Genomic DNA, 24,675 nt, shown 5'->3' with positions numbered 1-24,675 from the left:
CTGTTTAAACTTCCTGCTGATGACAGGAAGGTATCGCTATCTGTGAAATCTTGATTTCTAACTTGGATTCTTTTTATGCATTTCGTAAAGTGTTAGACCAATTTCTCTCCACGTTTTGTGGGTTACAGATGCTGTAGCTATTTGAAAATATATAATCATGTGATTTCCCATTAGGCATCAACCCAGGGGTTAAATGCTGAACCTTGTGAACTTGGATTACCTGGAAAACTAGAGTTAAGGGCCCTGCTGGAGGCCCTTTAAGAGAGGTCCTAAGAGTAAACCCCTTTTGGACTCGGCACAACCCCATGCCTGCCAACATTTTCTGTGACCAGTGAAATTCCTCTGAAATTCCTTGTTAGTCACTCCTTCTTCACCAAGGTATATCAGCTTCGCTCTCTTTGTTCTAAGGAAACCATGGAATGTCACATGTGGGGTTTTTCCCCCCTTTCTTAACCTTAGAGGAAGGTTTCCCAGCCCAGGCACTGTTGATGTTTTGTATTGGCTCATGCTTTCTTGTGTTTTCCTGTGCGTTGTAAGATGCTTAGCAGCATCCTTCCTTGTATCCACTAGATTCTGGTAACACCCTTACTCAAACCATGATTACCAACGGTATTGTCTGATATCATCAAATGTTTCCAGTGGGGATGGGATGCAAAATTGCCCCCCATTGAGAAACACTGCCGTGGAGCCTCTGTAGAAAGGTTTGTAGAGCATGGAAGAGGCAATGCCCTCAGACCAGTGCTTACCAGTCATGTGACTTGTGTAAGATGCTGACTTCTCTGACCCTTTGTCTCTTTACTTGCAAAGTGGAGATAATGACCTCTATCTTTTAGAACTGTTAGATTTCAACCACACCAGGGATAGAAACTTCTAGGTACGTGGTAAGATCCCCATACCTAGTAGTCATGTCATTCATATCTGGTGAGTCCCAACTTACTTTTCCAACACCTGTGATTCCAACTTAAGAAAAGGTGTTTCTTTATTTCTTTCTTTCTCACCCTGCAACAGAGCATGATGAATGTGGCAGTGGGCAGCACAACTGTGACGAGAATGCCATCTGCACCAACACTGTCCAGGGACACAGCTGTACCTGCAAACCGGGCTACGTGGGAAATGGGACCATCTGCAGAGGTAGGCTTACTGCCTTAGGGGTGGGCTGTGACCAGCTCCCCTGCCTGGGCTTCTGGTACTCATGTGGTAGACCCTTGTCACCATTCTGGTAGCTGCGCATGACCGGGGTTCCATTCCTGGCCTGTCATCTCGTGGGGGCACTGTGCATCAGAGAAGAAGAAAAATGATTTAAGTCTCCGTTTTGGATTGAATGCAGAAGGTATGCATTTGGGTCTGGGGTGTGGTTCCAAAACTTCATGGCTCTGTTTAGCTTTGCCTCTTAACCTGAGTTTGTGAGGGACACTCTGATTGCTGACATGGGTTTTTATTCCCTGTGTGCTTTGCTCAGAGGGCGAGTGGGGACTGCCAGTGGCCATACTCAAGGTATCTGCTTGTGTAGGAGGCAGAAAGTTTCAGCCTCCGTGTGGTAGCAGTTCAGCAATACAGATGTGGTGTCTTGGCTTCCATCTGTATTTAGAATAAAATTTAAGTTTCTCCTTGTGGCTTGTGAGAGCATTCAGGATCTGGTCTCTGGCTCCTCTCAACCGGCTTCTCTCTTTTCTCTCCCTTCATGCCAACATAGTATTCCTCACTGTTTCTCCAACATGCCAACCAGCTTCCAGTCTCAAGGCTTTGCACTTGCTTTCCCCTCAGGCTGGGTGCTCCTTTCCTTCAGGTCTCTACTCAAGGGCCCCTTTATCCCAGGAATTTACTTTGGCCACTTCTAAAATAGTACCCTTAATATTTAACCTCACAGCCTACTTTATTATTTTTTCTTTAAACAACATAACAGAACATTATACATTTATGTATTTGCTTCTGTATTGTCTGCCTCCCCACTGGGATGTAAGCTGTCTGAGAGGAACCACTTGGTTTTGTCTCTCTGCACTGTCTCAGTGACTAGAACGATGCCTGCCACATTGTAGGCACTCATTAAATATGTGTTACCTTACTGCATTAACCAAAGAGGAAAGTAACAACATTACATTTAAAAGGAGGGAAAATGTACAGAAAAATAGGAAAGGATCATTTGAGTTTTGTATTATAATTATGCCCACTTTAGAGGAGACAGAACTGAGACACAGGAAGGTTAAGTAGCCTGCTTAAGGACATATCGCATATTCTCAGTCCTCCTCTCCAGAGATGACATGCCGATGAAGAGAGAGAGTAATGTACAGTGATTAAGTCGCCATAATCCTGTCCTAGATGGGGCAGAATTGTTTTTTTTAATTTAATTTTTTAATTTACATCCAAGTTAGTTAGCATATAGTGCAACAATGATTTCAGGAATAGATTCCTTAATGCCTCTTACCCATTTAGCCCATCCCCCTTCCCACAATGCTTTCAGTAACCCTGTTTGTTTTCCATGTTTGAGTCTCTTATGTTTTGTCCTTTTCCCTGTTTTTATATTATTTTTGCTTCCCTTCCCTTATGTTCATCTGTTTTGTTTCTTAAAGTCCTCATATGAGTGAAGCCAATGATATTTGTCTTTCTCTTACTAATTTCACTTAACATAAAACCCTCTAGTTCCATCCATGTAGTTGCAAATGGCAAGATCTCATTCTTTTTGATTGCTGAGTAATACTCCATTGTATATATACACCACATCCTCTCTATCCATTCATCCATTGATAGACATTTGGGCTCTTTCCATACTTTGGCTATTGTTGATGTGCTGCTATAAACATTGGGGTGCATGTACCCCTTTGAAACAGCACACCTGTATCCCTGTATCCCTTGGATAAATACCTAATGGTGCAATTGATGGGTCATAGGGTTGTTCTTTTAATTTTTTGAGGAACCTCCAAACTGTTTTCCAGAGTGGCTGCACCAGTTTGCATTCCCACCAGCAGTGCAAAAGAGATCCTCTTTCTCCACATCCTTGCCAACATCTGTTGTTGCCTGAGTTATTAATGTTAGTCATTCTGACAGGTGTGAGGTGGTATCTCACTGTGGTTTTGATTTGTATTTCCCTGATGATGAGTGATGTTGCGCATTTTTTCATGTGTCAGTTGGCCATCTGGATGTCTTTTTTCGGAGAAGTATCTATTCATGTCTTTGGTAGATTGGGCAGAATTTTTAAAAACTGGTTTTATTCTCTGTTGGTGAAGTTGGTGTAAACAGTTTTGTTTTTATTTGTGTACATGCCTGAGTGTAAATTGGTGAAAATTTTAGTAGCAACTTGAGATAATATGTCTTTTAAAGTGAATCTGAAGAGTAGTAAAGGGATTCTCTTAATTCCATTGATTTTATCTCTTGAAATGTATTCTAGGAGAGGCACATTCCCATGAGGAGGGAGTGTGCACAGACAGAGGTGTTTTGCTGAATTGTGTATATTCATTGAAAGCCAGAAACAACCAGGAAAATCTGTCAGTAATAGAATGATTTATTTCACATATCATTTCTTGGAATAGAATACAATGATTTTAAAAACTTTAAGTGTATGTATGCACACACACGTGTATGTGCATTTACGTAACATACTCTGAAAGATCTCCAAGACACATTTTTGATTTTGAAAAAAATAAAATAAACCTATAGAATAATGCCTGTAGCATCATCACATCCATTTATTATTTATAAATATATGCATACTTCTGTAGGTGCATAGAGACTGGGACATGCAAACTGCTCATGTTCTTTCCTATGGGTGTGTGTGTGTGTGTGTGTGTGTGTGTGTGTGTGTGTGTGAGTAACAGAGTGACAAAGGACATTCATTTATTATGAATTCAATGCTGTGTTTATCTTTTACAATGGAAATTTATACATACAATATTTGTAGGTTTTTTTAAAGGTCCATGAGGCAAATAAAAAGGCCAGTGCTCAGCTTTTAAAAAAAAAAGCTGAAGATACCTCAAAAGTAAAACAAAAACATATAAATATTAACACAATTTCATAGATTTTCCAGCCCACTGCTGGCACTCACATGCCAATGCTATAAATCTGAGCAGCACATAGGGATTTGATTTTAATGCTTTTTTTTTTTTTTTCAGAAAAATGTTACCTCATAAAACAGTATTAATTACCTAGTTCAGTGAGTTTGTGTTTGCCAAACCATCTCATGCCATTGTGATAAGTAGCAACTTCACGGTTGTGGAATTTGAAAGTCTGATGGCAAAAAAAAAAAAAAAAAGTTCAAATCCTGTTCCTGGTGTCCACAGGCTCTGAAAATACATTTTCCCTAGAACGTTATGAATACATGACAGTGATTTTCTTAAAGTGGTCTTCATGGTCAGTTATGTGGACATCAAGAAGGTGGGGAGAGTCTTGTGTTTATAAATGTTGCTTGGGGAGGCAGTGCAGTGTCGTTCAAGAACCGGGTCACGAGTCTAGAGAGCTAGGGCTTAGACAGGATTTCACTGCTGCCGAGTTGTAAGACATATGTAATATGTGATACATACTAAAATTGGGTTAATATCACTATCTGTGTTTTTCCAACAATGTTATTGCGAAGAATTATTAAAGGCATATATATGTATGTGTTTTAAACTATCACAGGCTCTAAAATGTAAAACAGTATTAGTAGTGGTACAGTGAGGGAGGACGTGGAGGAAGTTCATGAGTTGGCTTGACCCTAAGCCTTCTGCCTGAAATACCCAAATCTGTGTCTTCATTTCAGGGCATACATTTTATAGTTGTCTTTTCCACCTGTAACCAAAGCATTTACAGAGCGTGTTGGACAAGGATAACTAGACAACTTGAACTATTTTTTAAAATAAGTTTTAATATTTTATTTATTTTTGAGAGAGAGAGAGAGAGAGAGAGAGAGAGAGAGAGAGAGCGAGCGAGCAGGGGAGGGTCAGAGAGAGAGGGAGACACCGAATCCAAAGACAGGCCCCAGGCTCTGAGCTAGCTGTCAGCACAGACCCTAATGCGGGGCTTGAACCCACCAACCATGAGATCATGACCTGAGCTGAAGTCAGACGCTTAACCGACTGAGCCACCCAGGCGCCCTCAAACTACTTTTTTTAATCTGTCAAAAATTTTCTAGATATAGGATTGTTCATGGAATTGATTACATATGCATAGAAATAAACACCGTTAACACTACTAGTAACAAAACATGAGACAGCTATTTTTAAAACAAGACTAATTGGTATGAATTCTTTCACATGGGCTTTCCTGGTGGCCAATGCCTACGGAAGGTGTTTTCTGGAATTTTTTTTCACAGGGATGGTAAATACCTGTTCAGCTTCAACAGTCACAAAGTATGTGCAGGATGCCTTGCTGGGTGTGCTCACATATGTTATCTCATTAGTTCCCGCCATATCCCTGGGTGGTTGATAGCATTGTTCCAGCTCACAGGTAAATCTTGAATAAGACAGAGCTGAATCCAGTTTACCCCCAGTAAACTGTACTATTGACTGCTTTTAGTTTCTTCCCTTCAGGTCCCTTCCTATATCTTCTCCATTTTTTTTCTCCCCTTCTTCCTCCTCTTCCTCCCTAGCTGTTCATCATTTAAGCCCCTCTCTGTTTTTCCCCCTTATATTCTAATAGAGACTGTAAAGAAGTCAGAAAGGGAAGAGAGTACAACGGCAATCTATCATTTTAAAATTTGCTTGTATTTTTTGAGAAACAGACTGAAATACTTTCAAAGCTATGTACGATTTGTTGCTAAAAATTTGGGGTTAAATGGACAAAACACTTGCAAGTTATTTCAGATCTGATTTGTACAACCTGACATATGGTCTGTGGGAGTGTTGATCTGCTTTCACAGTCCTGCATTAATCTGGAACTAGAGGTGAGTTTTGGGCAGCTGCCACATAGTAAGTGATAGACAGCGTCTTCTCCCTTTTCTGTCTCTAAGGGCTGAGTAAGATGTGATGATCCTTGAGAACACTATTGTCTTCATGACTAATAACATTGACATTTATTTTGCAAACACACAGTAAGTGTGAGTTCTGAGCCTGCAGCATAGTTCTGGGCACCAAAAGTGCAAAAGGCAAATAAGACAAGGTCCCTGGAGACTTCACTAAGTAGTATGGGGAGAAGATTTGAACAGATACTTTCCACCCAAAGTAACACTTTACAAAAGGGTATTATCTCATGTGAAAGAGGCTTATAAAGAATTATTCAAGGGGCACCTGGGTTGCTCTGTCAGTTAAGCATCCAACTCTAATTTCAGCTCAAGTCATGACCTCATGGTTCCTGAGTTCTAGCCCCACATCTGACTCGACGCTAACTGTGTGAGCCTGCTTGAGGTTCTCGCTCTTTCCTCCTCTCTTTGCTCCTTCCCCACTTGCATGAGTACTCACTCTCTCAAAATAAATAAAGAAAAAATATTGAAGATTTAGAGCCATGTGAAAGGCATTATTATGTGTTAGGACTCCTTTGGTTGCACGTAAGAGAATCTACTGGCAAGACTGGCTATGTGATTGTCAGAGCCCAGAGTAAAATCAAAGACTGGGGGGTGGGGAGTAGGAATAAAGGAAACATCTTCTGTTTAAAAGTACTAAAATATAAAGCGTTTGCCTTTCTTTTGTGGTCTCTTTCTCAACCTATCATGGTGTGGGTTTTTTTTAATTTGGTGTCTAATTCTCTCTTGGCCATGAAGATACTCTTGGGGTGAGTGCACACACTTAGAGGAGCTTCAGGCCCGTCCCGTAACTTGGCACATGCACTTGGCCCACTGAATGCAGGGCTCTTCTCTGCCTTGACCAGTGCACTGTGACCTGGCTGGGGCAGGGAGGTTGAACCAGGTATCTCCCCTTGCCTTGAACCCTGCACCCCTGTCCTCAATGGATGAGCAACCCGAGGGACTGCAGTCTCCCCAGCAGTTCCTCAAATCACCTGTGGAATGCACTTGAGTGGTGACTCCTTAGAGTAGAGTAGGCATACTTTTACCTGGGGAACTCTGAGCAAGCATTCCTAACCCCCACCATTCCTATTATCTGTGCCCCAGACCCTGTTGAGGGTGGAAGCAATTGTTGCTGAGTGGAGAAGAGAGGCTCTGAGGGACCAGAGCCCAGGGGTCAGAAGAATGGAGAGCTGAGAACTTGTCCTGGAGAGGTGGGTAGGCTATGGGCGGTGGGAACCACACATAAGCTAAGGCTACAGAGCCCCAGTTGCATGCTCTTTTGTACCAGTAGAACTAATTTACAGAACAAATTCCAAAATGAAATTATTAAGAATGTTAATGTGGCCACAGAGCATGAATCTGCAAATGAAGAGTCCTTCTGAGTGAGGGGCCCCATGCAACTGCATTGGCTGCATGCTGGTGAAGCTGGAAGTGTCAGCAAGCCTTCACTTTTCACACCTGTCATATGACCTGAGGGCAAAAAAAAAAAAATGGCTGGGACTTAGGAACAGATTTCTCCAAGAGTTGGAATACAAATAGTCCTCTGTCTCCTTGCTGCATCCCTGTGGATTGGCTTCATATTTCTCTCTCCTTACAGGCTGGCTTTATGTTTGTCCCTGTGGTTGAGGATCAGATCCTCTGTTTTGTAGGCTCAAAAGCTTGGCCTTATCAGGATACCTGAGATGATGAATCTCTTGGGGACTAATATATTAATTTTTTATGATAAACTGTTGTGGTTGGAGGAGAGCCTAAAAACGATAGCTCTTTCCTCCACCTCCCCCCCCACCTGCATTCAAAACTGGTTGAGAGACAAATAAATCAAGCAGTGGGAACTAAACTGTCAATATGAGTACTGATAAAAATTATACCAGAGAACATGGCTTATGTATTCGACACTGGTATTCATAACCTTGAACCCCTGAATGAGACCGACTTCTGCATCTATTCGCGGTGGACCAAGGCAACACATAGAGCATCTCCATGTAGGGCTTCCTCTGCACACTGTATGGCAATAACAACAGCCCAGCAATTGTGTTCCCTGTGTACCTGTTGATCCCTAGTGAATAAGTGAGGCAAGAGCTGGGCTCTGCCATCCAGTTCCTCTTTCTCATTGACTGGCAATCAGGGAAGAATGGGAGGGTGGGGCAAGCAGCCAAGCGCAGACCTTTCTTGGGAAAATCAGATAAATGGAAAAGAAGCACCGCTTCCCCCAAGTCCATCTACAACTTCTATTAAGAAGTGGCAAAATGTTTGTGTCTAGTTTCACCCTCTTTCTTAAATGAAAGCCACACAGGGAACCTTTTTGTTTTTTATAAATGATGAATTATTTATGTGAAAAATCAGAGTTAAGGAGTTAGCTGAGGGTTGATTGGCTCACATCTCAGTATCTGTTCCCTGGCTGCAACTCTTTCCTATTGTAGGTATAGTGATCTAGGGCCTGTTCTAAACCTAGTGTGATGCCCTTGCTCAGACTTCTCCAGCATTTCAGGAGATAGTGGGTGATATCACACTAGTAGTGTTCCCTAAATGTTCTTTTGTTGTCTGGAGAAATATAGTTACTAATCTTCCCTTGTCTGGTGTTTATTTTAAAACCGTGTGAGCGGGCTCTGTAATGACTTTATAGTTTATGAGAATGTACTTTCATTGTTTTCCTATCTTTCAAGTCCAGGAGGCCCTCCCTGATCTCAGGCTGGGTGAGTGCTCTTTCTCTGTGCTCCAAAGACACTCTCCAAACACTACTCCTGTCCCCATAATCCCATGTCGAAGTTGATCATTTATTCTTCTGCTTCCTAAAGGCCAAGGCTACATATCTCAGTTTAGCCAACATTTAGCACAGAGCTAAGCACTCAGGAGTTTTCTGTTGAGTGAACACATTGGGATTCCTTTCTAATAGAGCATATACTTGTGGATCTAGAAAATTCTGCAACAAAGCAAGAGTCTGCTTTGAACATTGATGGTTAGGTCTCTGGAGCCTTGTCCCCAGCCTGAGAACACCACCTCACCCAAAGGTAGATGTGCAATGAGAGGCACTATGGGAAGAAAGGAGAGGGAGAAGCAGAATAGAAAAGTAAGTTATTTTAATATGATATGATGGAAGTTAATAAAGTTGATAAACTGTGAAGCTATGAATCAGAGAAGATGATATTTAGGGATTTTAAAGCCCATGCAAGGGGAATAGGAAAGCCCTTGGCTAGAGTACTTACAACACTCCCGATGTGGTTTTGAAAGTGGTTAATGTAATGAAGAAGGATGCAAGAAAGCCCCAATCTAAAATTCTGCCTTCAGGTGTACAGACAAAATGTTGGACACAATGGCAAAAGGCAAGATTGACATTATAGCTTGGTTTGACCCATTTAGAGCCAGGACCATTTGTAAAAACACATTCATATTGGTAAATAGATAAAGGTTGTGAATATATTTCTAAGAGCACAACTCTGGTTGTAGAACAATTTCATAACATTTCAAGGAGGAATTTGAAACTCTAGCCTATAACTGGCTCATTGATAAAATCAGGAAGCAGGTAGGTAGAGGAAGCTCAGGATCAGACTCTGCCAATAGGAAGAATCTTTGCAATGAATGTGAACTGTACTCCTAGCGGTAAGAGCCACTTACAATTTTCCACCTAAAGAAGATGCTGTGGGAGTGTTTCGCTTTGGTAGTATTAAAGATTGTTATTTCAGGATCATACTGAAATAACTGGGCCAGGTCAGTCAGATGGCTGACCTGGGGAGGCTCTGTACTGACAGTGGGGAGCCTGCTTGGAATTCTCTTGTTCCCTCTTTCTTTCTGCCTCCCTCTCTCTCTCTCTCTCTCTCTCTCAAATAAATAAACTTTAAAAATGTCCCTTTCAAAATTTTTAAGGACTATTTGATGATTTAACCATAAAGCATAAATATAAAGACAAGACTGATGTGGGGGTGGATGACAAAATCTCTTTCAGTTCAACCAGTTATCAGAAAGTGTTCTTAACACAGAGATACAAATTCTAACATGCAGTGGTAAGAAATAATTTATTAGGAACATGTCAAACCATAATCCATGCCTAAATATTCTTAATCTGAGTAATGGGCTACAGAATGATGACAAGATTTTCTTCTATGGAAGCTATTTCCTATCTAACAAAGTCTGTACTCTTCAGCAAGGCACTCAAGACCTTGTAATAGCTTGGCCATATTTGGATATTTCAAGCCTCATCTCTTACGGTAGCTCTCCCCATTACCTTATCAGTCACACTTGACATTTATTTCACTAACCATTCTCTTAACAGGTAAGGCCAAGTGATATCATGCCCCTTTCCTCTCCTTGGCATCCTTTATTATACTGGAGAGACTTTTCCATCCTCTTTTTCTTCCAGTTGAAATCCTGTTTACCCTTCCTAGGCCCACTCAAATTCCATTTTTCCTTGATCTTCTCAGTCAGAAAAACATTTCCCCCTCTCATTACTGCTTGTAATATTTAATGTGTTATGCATTATTAAATTTAGCTGTTTACATACCAGCATTTCCCCCTGACATAAGACCTAGTGCTTTCTGGGTGCTCAGTAAATATAAAATAATGCAACATAGGAATTGGCTAGTTCATCTCACACAAATCCACTCTGCTCTTGTAGCTTTGTGTATTAATTACTGTGAGTCTAAACCACCATTTAGGTAATCAAAGAAAGGTTAAAATTGTAAGTGCTTATGTACTATCTATTTTAATACTTTAGAAAACCATCAATGGACCTGTTAAGTTCAAATACATTATTTATTTTACATAGAAAGTTCATTTATTCTGTTTTATGTTTTATTCCTATTGATACTGAGTGCCCCATCAATACCCCATGTCATGTGGATACCAAACATAATTTCACCAGGATTGGTTAAATCCTTTAGCTTAATTTGCAAGGCAATAGGCAGCCCATGTGTGGTGTCTTTCTTGCATCTGTTTGCATCTATTTTTTTTTTTTGCATCTATTTCAAAATCTTAAATGTCTCCTTTTCAGACTCATCCACTTATTTATTCAGCAGTCTTAACCAGGGCTAGATTCAGAGCTTGAAAGCACTCATCAAGTGCCAAGTCAAGTCAACATGGGGGAAATGACAAGTAACTAGACTCAGAATTCTGTCTTTCATGTTCTAAGAGACTTTCATAGTACCTCAGCATGTACTGTTGAGTAGCATATTGTTTTTTCATACTTTTCTTGGCTCTGTATGACCATTGGGAAACATTCATGAGACTCCCATCAGTATTCCACTTTGTGGCCCCAAACAGCATGAAATCAACTATTCTGTTGGTCATTTAACTTTGAACCACTGACGAACTTAGGTTCATAAAAATGGAATATTACTCTACCACTGCCTGTTGGAGGTTAGGAGTGTCATTTTTTTTTTTCTAATCCATTCCTATGGCTTCAAATCAGTACAAAATAGACATGGGACAATGTAGGAATCCTACTGTTGAGCTTATCCTGTACTCTCTGGGACAATCAGGCCCCATTTCAGGGCTTGCCTCTCATACAGTCTTGATTGTGAGGGCAGAAGCTGAAGGGAGAATGCAGATACCTGATCAAATCTTTGCTTTACTGATTGCATAGGGACGGAAAGTTCTGGAGGTCTGTCTATGCCTGATAGATAAGGTCTGAGAGAAGAGACGGTTTGTGTTATGCTGGAGCCATGGTCCCTATAGCACACACGAACCAGCTTGTCACTTGCTAAGGAAACACTTCTCCTCAGAAGGGAAACAGCTGTTACTTGGGTATAGAAAGAAAAAAACTTAACACAATCATTCCATTATCATTCCCTCCTGAGGACTAGAGAAGAAAGCCTGCCAAGATTCTCCACCCTCCAGAAATGCTCACCTCTGTTTAACGCACCATTAGTACTAGTAAAAGTAGATTGGTAGTATATTAACATAAGTATTTGAGCTGCAACTGCAGTGTTAAATGGTATTAAAATAACTTCAAACCTTTTTGGCAAACTCAGTACCCTAAAAATGCTTACCAACAAACACTGGCACTAAACTCAGAAGCGGGTTTATTATTTGTTATAGTCTTAATTCTAAAAGAAAAAGAAGAGTGTCTATGCCTGGAGGGGAATATTATGCTTAAAGTTTCAATAATGCTCCCTTTGGAAAAAATGTGACTGAAACTAGGAAATGAAATGGATTGTCTCGTCTGAGTTATCAAGAGATGTTCTGTTCATGAGTCTGATGGAGAACTGCAAGCAGACACAGAGCTGTTTTGTGATCTTGAAGCTAACTGAGTGCACTAACAAGATTGAGGCAAGGGAAGGGGACCTGAGGGCATAGAATAATATACAATAATATAGATATAATATTATATAAATAATTGATATTATAAATAATATCAGTATACTTGATATAGTTTTGTCCTGGCATTTAATACTCTTTTCCTTCAAGTGCATATCTACTGGGCAGAAAGAGTCTCTTGGATGCACTTAAGCACTTTCACTTCCAAAGTCAATGTTTACTTTCTAAAGTTTGCAGACAATAGCTACATCCCTGGGGGCTTAAGGGAAACCCACTTAACCAGCTTGCATCACAGAGGGAGTGGGAATCCCATGCTTAGGCAAGTGCCAAATCTTTTGAGTGCATTTTGAGGATTGTACTCTGGTGAGTTACGAATATGTTTGTTATCCATAATTGTCACATCTGAAATGACTCATGAGATTAGCAGAGCCCTATAAATATATTTCAGTCGATTTTATTTTAAAACAGTCTACTGAACATTGACTTTCTGTTCAGAAATCAAGATAACAGTCTTTCTTTCCTAAGTAACAATGCTCAATGGACCAGGACATGTTTCCTACTGTTTCTTTAGGCTACATTATTGAAGACATCATAATCAATCTCTAGGCCATCTTCTGGATTATGATGTGTTTGGGAGAGCATTGATTTGCAAAATATTCAAAGGATTTAGCAACCGGTACTATTATGTAGCAGGATTTTTTAACAGAGTCGCAACACTGAGGCTTTTCTTTCAAGGAAGCAACTTTATTCCAGCTGGCATCGCTCAGTGGGGTTCACACCCAAAGAACTGAGCCCTGAACACCACGTGGCATGATTTTCTTAATATATTTTTTACTTCTTTATCTCCCACATATAGTAACACACAAACATGCAGTCTGATTAAAGTGGTCTCAGGTTACAAGGTCGTAAGGGATGTTGTCACATACGCAAATAGCAAGACTGCCTTGAGATTTTTTTTTCTTTCCTTAGGGAAGGGACCCTACCACAATTATAGAGTGGCCCCAGCTATCCTTGACATGTACATATCAACTCAGAATATGTGCAAAGAGTCATTATCATACATAGAACCAAAAAACTATTGCATACAGTTGGACTCCACATTTTAAGGCAAGTTTAGTTTCAAGGGATCTGGTCCCTTGTAATGATGGTCGTGCCATGAGAGAGCTAAGCAGCAGTCAGAAGCCTAGGTCAGGTACTGCTGCTGGGTCTGCCTAGCCTAGATAGTTCTTTAATGTTACCTCAGACAGCTCTTGACTCAGATTTGTATTAAAGACACAAAGGCCAAATGGGAACACATTTACATATAATGTGCAAATTATACAGAATTTGGGGGTAGTGCTAATGTCAGTCCTTCCTCCCCAGAATCTTGGAGGAATGCTTAACTACTACAGACCAGGAGAATGCACTGTGGTTCACACTTGCTTGTTTTGCATTTCTGCCTCTTTCTATCTCAACACAATGATATATTTCTTCATTTCAGCCTTAGGCATGCTAGAATAAAGTTAGATATTCTCATGGTAGAGTGCCCTAGCTCTGTTGATAATTGCTCAAAGCTTACTCCTTAAAATACACTTATTTTACAATTCAACGACAATGAATTCATGTCTGGTTCTATTGCATTTGTTTCCTGTTTTCATTTTTACCTAGATATTTATTTGCCAGGGCACCTGTTGTACACACTGTCCTGTGATAACTGAACCAATCAAGTGACCTCTTGCTGCTCATTTCCCCATTTGTTGTTAGATATAATGACACTTCCAATTTCTTCTCTCAGCTCCTAAATGGGATAACTGTAGCACAAAATGGCTAACACATGTGAAATTACTTGTAAAAGGCAAGAAAATAGCGGTCACTGCTGTAATAGACAAGCTCCAAAATTTCAGGAGGTCCAAAAGGATAAATTCTGATTACTCCTATCATTACTCACAGAGCGGACGGTGAGTTGGCATGTTGCTCCGCAGAGTTGGATAGGAACCTGCTCACCTTCTTATGGCTGTGACCTCTTCCTGCTTCTCAGAATCCTCCCCACTCCATCATCACATGAGGAAAAAGCAATCATGCAGGGGAGGGTTTTATGGGCCAGACCTGAAAGTGGCACATATCACTTTGGCTTACATGTCATTGAGCAGAACTCAGTCCGTGGCCACACTGAAAACCACAGAACATCAGGAATGGGGAGCACACAGCTGTCGGGGAGCATTAGCAGTCTCTGCTACATCAGTGTTGTAAATAAAATTCTAAGTGCCTAAAAGTGGCTGCTTTACTGTTTGTAGAAAATATACCTCTGTGCAGTTTTGAAATGGATTCTGGCTGACACGCTGTGCAGATCTTTTGTAGGCCTTCAGGTAAGAAAGACTGGAAGTATCCAGGGCTTAAAAATGTTTCCAGTTGAGTAAATGCATTCTTTCCAACCATGTCATCACCACTTATATCTGGATTCAATCAAATTAGACAGTTCGCTTTTTGTCTAAGCTTCTGATCCTGCTAGTTTGAAGAACAATTGAGAAACCGCTTTATGGGTCACTTGAAAGCAGTGGAAAAAATTCAAAATCATTAACTGTCTCTTGAGTAGGACTGCCAGGGACACAATAAAGTCACTCCACCTGAGCCCTGGACCCTTCATTATTCTATTACTTAAATAAGTGATTCCCACACGCTACTGTGACAATTTTCTCTTGTCAGTGATCATTTCTTCTAAAATGGATACATTTTCCATTTTTAAACCTAAAACCGAGAAATTGCATGTCTGTTCCCTTCCACTGTATTTTTGTATCACCGTGCTCATTTGTGGATAATACCACTTTTTGATGTGGCATGTACTGAAAGATACTGAACAGGCATAAGGCTGTATTTATTCAAATCTAATCTAATACTACTTTTAAGTTTGTGTTAGGAGTACTGAACTAATATATTTTGTTACACGTAGAATGTTAAAATTTCATAAAATGGTTATTTAGTTTGTATAAGTAACTGTGTAGATGGCAGAAGAATTCTAGATCTCTCTCTAAAGTATAACCTATTTTTTGAGCTATGTCTAGATGAGATCGGAAAATGGTTTGGTTTCTATCTCCCTACACCATATAAAGCTGATTCATAGGGTTTTACCCAGATTAAGGAAATTGAGTGTTGGTATATTCACTTATAGTATCTCTTTGAGGACTATATTAAGGAGAAGAAAAGCAAGTGAAATAAATTTCTTGTAAGAGGATCTGCTTTATGCATAACAACAAAGTAAAACACACCTATTCACAGATGTATGTTCTGAAATTAGTAGGTGTTATGACTGTAGCATAGCATTGCCCACTTGAAATATAATGTACAATACACATGTTATTTTAAATTTCTAAAAGTTAGCTTAACAGAGGTAAGATAAAGTAGGTGTGACACATCCCGGATTAGGGGTTTTAATGAGCTCAGCAGTCCCCTCTGGCGAGTGGCTACATCAGCAACTATAAAACCTTCAAGATAGGTTTCAATTTTTAAAAAATTACTATGGCATGTTCTTGAATCTGCACCCTTGAGCACACAGAGGAAATCTCTGGAGAGGTAACATGCTGCCCTTAAAAGTAGGAAATAGCACTTTCCATGATTTTGTTACATTAAAAGGCATTCTGTTTTTCAGTTGAATGCAAAACTATAGTGTTTATTAAGCAGACAGGTGGCTGGAATCCATATACCAGGGGCTGAGCATATCTAATTCCTCCTAAGGTATAACATTTCCTGTCTCAGGATGGAATTTCACCATAAAGCCAGATATTGAATAGAGATGGGTAACATTCATCAAAGCTCAAATTATACCAAGATAAGAGAGTATAAGGAAAAAGAAAACAAGTCTATAACATTTACCTTTGTTGCCTTTCAAGATCAATTCTATATTGAAAACAATTCATAAGAGAGCAGACATAATGCTTTTCCTAATGACCTGCTCACTGTGATGATGATGCTTATCAACTTTAAATAGTGACATGCTCTGCAGTCTCTTCTTAACAGCCATTAGCCAGAGACAAGCTATGCAAATCACATGGATGCGAAAGCACGGCACTTTGAGGATAATTTTCTGATATGCTTAAACATGTCACTTAGTGGGATCATACTTGAATGCTGAATTCACATACAATGAAACCTTTTTATTTTATACCTGGATCATTTGGAATGATTTTACTAAAATTGAAGTAGCAAGAGGAAGTCCCAAACTTTGTAAATATAAGAGCTGTAGTCTGACACTCGAAATGCAATCTCAACTCTGACACATCTTGTGTGATCTAAGGCAACATCCTTTAGCTCCTCAGAGTTTGTTCGCTTGCCTGAGGAATAGGAATGATGGGAGCCTCACCTCACAGGAGGTATTACCATCCCTGTCCTTGCCCATCTGGCTGCGTTCCCGTCCACCCAGCCCACATCCAGAACCAGAGGGATGTGCGGTGGTCGACCCGCAGGCAGGAGGTCAGAGTGGTGGAGATCAGAGCTTTTGGAGCTAGGCTGCCTGGCTGGAAGCCTGGCTCTTCTGTGTAGCTAGTTGTGCCAGCTGGGGTCATCACTCAGCCACTTTTACAATTAGAGATAATACTTGTATCTACTTCCATGGGTTGTTTCCATGGTAAGATCAGGTGTAAGTGCTTCAAGCAGTGCCTGGCACAAAGTGAGGACTACTGTCTGTCTGTCTGTCCTATAATTCTATGCTGAAGAGCTTCCTGTGTATATGTGACCTTCAGAATGGTATTTGCACGGCTTAGCATGCTCTGTTGGTCTTTCCGGATCTAGTTCCCACCTACCTCTAGGCTCATTCCCTGCCACTTCCACTGTAATAAAAGCTGTATTTCAGTCAAACCACTACTTGCTGTGAAATAGCTTAATTGCTAAGTGTATGGACTTTTGGAGTCAGTTTGCTGTGTTCACAACTAGTTTCCAGCACTTCACAGTTCCATGAGCTTGGAAGTTACTTAAACACCTCTGACTTAAGGGCTAAATAAAGGGCTTGTCCACACTATGTTCTTAGTTATTACGTCCTCCCTTTGAGTGGAATATATTTCCCTTCATTTTGACTTGGGTTTTGCTTGTCCATCAAAATGGAGTTATTTTTTTTTCTCTTTCAAGGAATCTACCTCTGCTCCTCCTCTTTGTCCCTGCCTAGCCCTCTTTCCCCCTCCTGTCACACTGTCATAGCTAATTTGCGTAATCTATTTCTCCCAGTGGCCTGGGAAGGCAGACAGCATGTCCTTGTCATTTTTCTGTCCTTAAAGCTTAACACACAGAGGTTATTTGGTAAATGTTCATTGAGGAAAATAACTAAAAAAATAGTTGTGAGGATTGAGTGAAATAACCTTTATTGAGTATTTGACACATGGTAGGAATTCACTAAATACTAATTTCCTTTGCCTTAAAATTTACTTTTAGGTATTTATCATGTGGGAAATGGTCATTACAATTTTGAGAAAATTAAGAAAGTCAATAAAATAAGATTCTGCTCAAAGAACAAGTACTGATGGTCAACTACCCAGAGTCCCACCCCTCTGCCAGTAGTAACAGCAAGTATCTATGCAACACCTGTGAGCCAGGCATTGTGCTAAATCTTTCTAAGGAATCACCCTTTTTAGTCATACCAGTTCTCAATGAAGAAGGCAGAATTATTGTCCCTATTGTGTGTATGCTTAGAAAGGGTGACTGAGGTAATTAGCTATGTAGTCTGGGCCAGGCAGGAGGTTAGATAATGAGAAGGGGTTTTACGTAGCCCTGGAGCTGTCATGTGTGTGAGTATGAGCTTGAAGAATGCACTTGCCGTGGAACGTGGGTCATGTGAGAGTCACACATTTCTCCTGAGAGAGTAATAAGGGAAACGGATTTTTGGGACATGAACAAAAGACCTGGTTATTGCTGGGTAGTGGAAGAAGCATTTTCTCTACAAAGGATGAAAATTTAGGGAAATTTGTTTCCCGTCCGCAGAAGCTCTGGAAGTCATAGCCAAAATCTGTGGGAGAAGGGACGCAGCAGATCTGATGTTGAGTTTGAACTGAGTTGGATACAGGGAAAGATTGTGTTTTTGGAGTGTGCATCAGAGAAGCGTGGAGCCTAGTTAGATTCATCTGAGCATCCCACTGGGGGTTCCTGAAGGAGAGTCAGGAGAATCACAGCTACAGAAACTAGGTACAGACAGGTAAGAGAAAATGACAGCTAGAATAGGGCATTTTTGTAAAAGAACCCAGAGTTCTGGTTCTTTTACCTGTTGGTAAGTTTCCTTCTGGAAGCCACCTCTCTCACTTTCAGTCCCTATGGCTCTAGCATCGAAACCCATTACCTTTCTCTGAGACAGTTAGAATGGTGCATTTTCCTGGCCACAAGGATTAGTTCAGGGTTTGAGAAGTTCCTTCAGCAGATCCAATTTTGTTTTTCTTTGTTCTTTCTCCCCACCCCCCCCCCCGCCAAGTTATTCTTGCACCACCCCTACCTCGTTCTTTCTCTAGTTGTATTGGATACAGTGTCTCACTTTGATACCAGGGAGGGAATCTGGAAGACAATGACCAGGAGCAGTTATGGCCATTTGGGGACTAGAGAAAAGAAGTTCTTTTAGAATGAAGCCAACACAGAATTGTGTGGGGAGAGGAAGTTGTACCACATCCAGAAAACACTGTTGGAGCTTCTGTACCCAGCCACACCTGAAGCAGGACCACCTCTAGTTTTACTTAATCCTGTTTAGTTGCGTTTTCTGTTGTTTTCTAATAAAATGCTGATTGTTGGTATGATAACTTAGATTCTTTGTGAAGGAAAGCAGTATAAATTATTAACATCCCAATGGGAAAATCTTTGTATTGCTATGAAAGTAAGATCTATTTGGAGTAAAGATGATATGAATCAGGGTGATCGGGGTTAATTATTAAGCCAAAGGTGGGGGGCAGTGTTTTAAATGGAAGAATAAGCAGCAGATTTGATTACAAACTTATACATTTTTTTCCACTCAGGCATGGCCAAGTGATTGTCACTCTCCATATTTTTGAATGAGAGTTTTCTTATTCACTAAAAATGTTAATTATTAAATAAATATAGATGTAGGTTTTTGTAGGTGCTTTTCTCCTCTCCACTATATTCTGGAGTCTTTCAATTGAGGTCAAACAGTCACCACTTTGCAACATTCATACCATCCTCAGAACCTGCAGGGTTCTTCCTTGCCCTTGGCTTTTGGAATTAAATTTCCTTTCCCTCTTCTTTAGAATGGTGCTGTTTTGATTCCTTATCAGCTGCCAGCTGGATTTGAAGGCCTCCGGCCTAATCACCCAGATTGGTAGGGGAAAGTTGTCATTTGTCAATGACTGATAGGAATTAAAACACAAACAAACTCAAAAGAGAGATACCCTTTGGGTAAGATTAAATCAATGATTTAAACTCACATCTTTCCATAAGTTGTATTACCTTGAGCAAAACACTCTGTTTTTTGACATTGCAGCTGGTAAGTATGCGGGGAAAGGAATAAAAACAGTAACTCCTAACCTCTTTTACATCATGATCTACCTAGGAGAGATAATATTAGATATGCACATGAGTATAAATAGGTGAGGCTGCTCTGTGCTGAAGATCTCCTGGCTAAGTTGACGGGTTTGGTAGCTCAGCACCCCTGATCCTATTTCTGCCTATTTTGCCAAGATTTTCAAACTATATGGGCAGGATTTTGGTCCTACTGAGGCCACTCACACACACTATATCCTTGGGCCTTTCTCTTTTACTCTTTGGTTTTCAGTTCTGCGTCCTTAAATGAGGAATGTGAGGTCTAATCCAGATGTAAATGTCTACGTATCTGGAGCATTGATGGACCTAATAAGTGAAGCTTTATGAGATGCACTGAGGCATTAAGCATGAAAGCACCAGCAGGAAGATCATTATTTAGATCTGTTTAATTACTGCTGAGTGTACTCTTAAAAAAATTCCATTATTTAAGATACCTGTAATACAGCATATGATGGAGAGTATTTGGGTCTGGGTGATGTACACAGAGATTATCCATAGATAATAGAATTTCTGAACTAAAAAGAGTTGAGATACTTTCTCAAATGCAAAAGAAGATCCTCTTAAAATCATCAGAGAATATTTGTATAGAGTATCATGCAAATATGCAGATGCCTAGCACCAGCTTGCAGTTGTCCTTTGATAGCATGAAAAAAAAGCATATATAAATATATAATCCATAAGTTATTGACAAACCTACTTTTCCTTAGCCAGGTCTTTAGCACATCGAATTAGGGACACTGCCCTATCAATAACCTATTAACACCCGGCAGGAGCAGAGACTGAGCACTTTGATTGGACAGGGGAGCACAAGAGTCAAGCAATAGGAATATTTGGGGGCAAATGATCATAGAAAAAAGAAATAGAAAAGACAACCAGTGTCACCAGTGGATGTCCATGCTGGTGGGCACAACCCAAGTGCAGAGAACTAACAGTTAGTGATCATAGTCTAGGCAAACTTGTAGCAGTGGGTGAGGGAGGGCTGGGTCTGAATGTATCCCTCTCAAATTCTTGTTGAAATCATTAACCCCAAACGATGCCATTTGGAGGTGAAGACCTTGGAGGATGCTTAAGTCCCGAGGATGGAGCCCTCATAAATGGGATTTGTGCCTTATAAAAGAAGCTCCAGAGAAGTCCCTACCCCTTTCAACCATGCAAGGACACAGTGAGGAGATGCTGACTCTGAACTAGAAAGAGCACGACCATGCTGGCACCTTGTTGGAGCCTGGGTCAGCCTCCAGAGCTATAAGAAATAAATTTCTGTTGTTTTTAAGTCGCTCAGCCTGTGGTATTTTGTCATGGTAGCCTGAATGGACTAAGGGAGGTTCAAGGTGATGGAGTGGATCAAAGAGAAGAGGACTTTGAAGTGGGAAATAGTGAAGCAGGCATATTTCTGGTGTTAAGTTAGCTTATTTGGGGAATCTGATTTCTAGACTCTAGGATGTAGTGCAGGAAATAGTTCAAGGATAAGGCTTCCATGTATCAGAGGATCAAAAACAAGAATAGGACTTGTGAATAGGGCTGGGTTTATTGAATGCACATCGACACACAGAAATTAATGAGTATAGTGTATTTAAGTGTAAGGCTCTGTCCAAATGTTTACACACACACACTTTCATCAAATCCTTATCTAAATCCCTGAAAAACACGTATTACCCTTTTCACAAGTGAGATAGCAGAGGCTTAGGTTACTACCACCTATAATCACACTGTTAGCAAATGGCAGAACTAGAATTTGAACCCAGGTCTGACTTCAAAGACATTCTCTTTTCACTGGTGTGTAGGAGAGGTTAAGTAGATATAACCTTCTGATCATGGACCAAGGAAGAAACCCTAAATAAGATTTGTGGAGTCCAATCAGTTTTACTACCCTAGTACTGATCTGGAGGACATGTATGCCTTCTGCCTTAGGTTGGGGTTGATCTATGACATAAACAGCTGAGGCGTTTTCGTGACCCAGTGACCCCTGACCTATCCTGTAAGCATGCAGCAATGTTTTTTCTCCATATCTGATGTAGTTGAAGGAAACTGCTTCAATCTGAAAACTTTGCAGCATGTTGTATATTTTACAGCCTCAGACTGAGCTTCAAAATGTACCCAGGTATATGTTGATACCTCTACTAAAGTTATTCAAGGGATGCCTGGGTGGCTCAGTCAACTAAGCATAGGAGTCTTGATTTCAGCTCAGGTCATGCTCTCACATGAATCATGGAATCTCGCCCCATGTCAGGCTTTGTGCTACATTGGGATTCTAGCTTGTGATTCTCTCTCTTCCTCTTTCTCTGCCCATCCCCTGCTCACACATGTGCTTGCACTGTCTCTTGAAATAATTTTTTAAATGTTATTAAAAAACTAGTAGTATTCAAAAAAGAAGCAGTAGAACTGCTTCTTCTGTAATTAGTGGACAGTTATGAATTAATCAGAAATGGAGCTTAAATAGAAGCTTCTTATTTCTTGAAAAATATGAGATTTTGCTTCTATGTGTTCAGTCCACTAATAGAGCTATCAAAAGAAGGGAACACGAAATAAGTCAGAGGGTAGGAAGAATGATATGAAGACTTGAATTTTAGATTTTAATCTTTTTGAAGGCAGCTATTGATCACTTAAATGTAGTTTTGCATTCCATGGCCTCTCAGTGCCTACCTCTTGACCAGTAATTTCACCAACTGAGTAATTCCTAACTTAGAGTGTATAACTGATAACAGGTGGAGCACCCTAATCCGTATTAACAAAAGCATTTACGTGTGAGTAAATTTATAAAGACCACATCATTTTAAGTAAATAAAACATCTCTGTGGATCAGGATTCATCAGGAAATGGTATGAGATACCTCAATGGACAATCAAAGCATTTAGAGCACCCACGGGAATCTTTTCAGTTGATAGGTCCGGATATCCTGGGGAAAGGACATGCCTATAATTTCTTATTAACGGAATGAGGCTGAGAACCCAAGTTTCTAATTCTTATAAGTCTTTTCATTATTCTGTGATATCTTCCTAGACGTTGTTTCACAGTTGTCTCTATATGTGACTGACTGTCTGTCTATCTATCCATCCACACAGACATGCATACAGGTATAGTGAGGCATGTTAACTATTATTTGCATAGCACTTTGCCTATTATCAAAGTAGTTTTCACTCTGTTATTTCACAGACAATCCTTGAGGGAGATATTGTCTTAGACACTTTTTATAGCTGAAGAAGCTAAGTTTAAACAGCAGAAGTAGCTTGCTCAAGGCTACACAACAAAGACATATTTGAGCTCAGACTTAAATGCAGAGTTTTTGAATACAGAATATACTTCTCTTCCAACACTTCATAATAAAGGCAGCTGTTTACTGTAACATCTACATTGTAACATTTGTGAGAGTGAAAGAGGGAGCTTAGGGGCGCCTGGGTGGCTCAGTTGGTTGAGCATCCGGCTTCGGCTCAGGTCATGATCTGACGGTTCGTGGGTTTGATCCCTGCATCGGGCTCTGTGCTGACAGCTAGCTCAGAGCCTGGAGCCTGCTTGGGATTCTGTGCCTCCCTCTCTCTCTGACCCTCCCCTGCTCTCACTATCTCTGTCTCTCAAAAATAAATAAAAACCATAAAAAAGAAAAGAAAGAGGGAGCTTATTAACGATGTCACTGGTCAAACAGTGCCCTGCTGGACAAACTGCTATAGGACAAATGGAAATCTTGTAATTCACCTTCTGCTACTTGGTCATCTGATAATGACAAAAATACTATGCCACATGTTTAAAATTAGGGATGGAATAGTCCAAACAAATTCTTGGTCTTAGTTTGGAGATGAGAGGCCTGGGAAGGTTTGAAAAAGTTATTTTTAAGCTGACAAATAAGGATGAGTAGACAGAGGTCAGAGGTTTGCAGAGGAGGGTGGCATGGGGAAAAAGAGAAAGATGTCCATGTACATGGAGCAGTTGCAAGAAAGCATGGAATGGGTATGGAACTACTCCCTCTTCGTATGCTTGGTTGTTCAACTACCGAGTTCCCCGAAAATTGTAGGTCTGTGCCCAAAACTTCTCTTCATAGCATTATGCAACAAAAGTAATAAATGTGTCTCTGTGAAGTCAGCCTATGTTAAGTATAAGACTAATTGCAAAACTAAATGGAACACTCATAATGGTACCTGGAAAAAAATGTCTCAATGGGGAAATAAAGCCATTTCCTTGCTACCCAGGGAATTACATTATGGAAATTGCACCATCAGAATGAATTAATAGCCAGCTTAAAAAAATTTAGTGCCCAGCAAACAAATGCATAAATTAAGTATCTTGAATAAGCTGAACATGACAGTAACATTTGCTCAGTTTGTAGAATGAGGATTTTGCATAGATGGACCGGGGTGAGTGGAAAGAAAGCTTGGAAATTGGTAACACGAGGGAATGAACATGCCAGAGGGAGCTGAAGTTTTGTGAACTGCCTGCATATTCACTTTTGCCCACCAGCCATTTGCAGTAGTGTCTGGACAAGCTTGTCTTAGTGGCTGACCCCTTGGCAATAAGGTGGCAGGCGCGCTGATGATCACTGATGAAAAGGCCAACAAGCTGAATTGTTGCCGCCTGGTTGGTAAGCCGCTTCTTTGCCATTAAGTGGAGTTCCACCATCCCTTCTTTTCACAGTAGGCTTCACAACTGTTTCTGAAGGAACCCAGCTCTGCTGAGATGGCCGCTGGGGCTGTGGGAGAACGCAGTGGCTCAGGGATGCCCGGATGTCTGAGAGCTGCTGAGCAGGCCTCACCACGTTCGGACATTCGTCAGGTTGCTTACCAGAAGCACACTGCTTCACTTTCTCTGACATGGAAGGGAGTGGTAGAGAATGGTCACGATCTGAAATGACGGGCATGCTGGGTGGGCCTGAGCCAGTTTACAGCACGAGATGCAGTCTACAAATGAAGAACAAAGAGAATAAGGGCCCCGTGGGTTGCCTTGAGGCCTTTAATGGAGCCCAGTGGCAGTATCCTTTGCAGTGGGCGGATTGGTCTTGGAAGAAGGGTTTCAGACATCAATGTTTTCCCACAATAGTT

The 24,675-nt window shown here is 40.6% G+C and overlaps 1 protein-coding gene and 1 long non-coding RNA gene across 4 annotated transcripts in view; one reads left to right on the top strand and one right to left on the bottom strand.

The window, feature by feature from the left end:
• NELL1 (neural EGFL like 1) overlaps nt 1–24,675 on the top strand; it is an 890,650-nt gene that overhangs the window by 540,145 nt on the left and 325,830 nt on the right. For all 3 annotated transcript variants that reach the window (XM_029914487.1, XM_029914488.1, XM_029914486.1), the window contains exon 14: nt 1,009–1,131. In XM_029914487.1, the coding sequence (XP_029770347.1) occupies nt 1,009–1,131 (123 nt within the window). The remainder of the gene's footprint in view (nt 1–1,008; nt 1,132–24,675) is intronic.
• Nucleotides 24,450–24,675, bottom strand: part of LOC115271603 — a 33,555-nt gene continuing 33,329 nt past the window's right edge. Inside the window, exon 3 of the long non-coding RNA XR_003900021.1 lies at nt 24,450–24,534. This is a non-coding gene — a long non-coding RNA (uncharacterized LOC115271603). The remainder of the gene's footprint in view (nt 24,535–24,675) is intronic.

This window comes from Suricata suricatta, chromosome 11 (assembly GCF_006229205.1).
Source record: "Suricata suricatta isolate VVHF042 chromosome 11, meerkat_22Aug2017_6uvM2_HiC, whole genome shotgun sequence".
NCBI classification, from domain to species: Eukaryota; Metazoa; Chordata; class Mammalia; order Carnivora; family Herpestidae; genus Suricata; species Suricata suricatta.
This window is presented reverse-complemented; position numbering and strand designations above follow the sequence as displayed.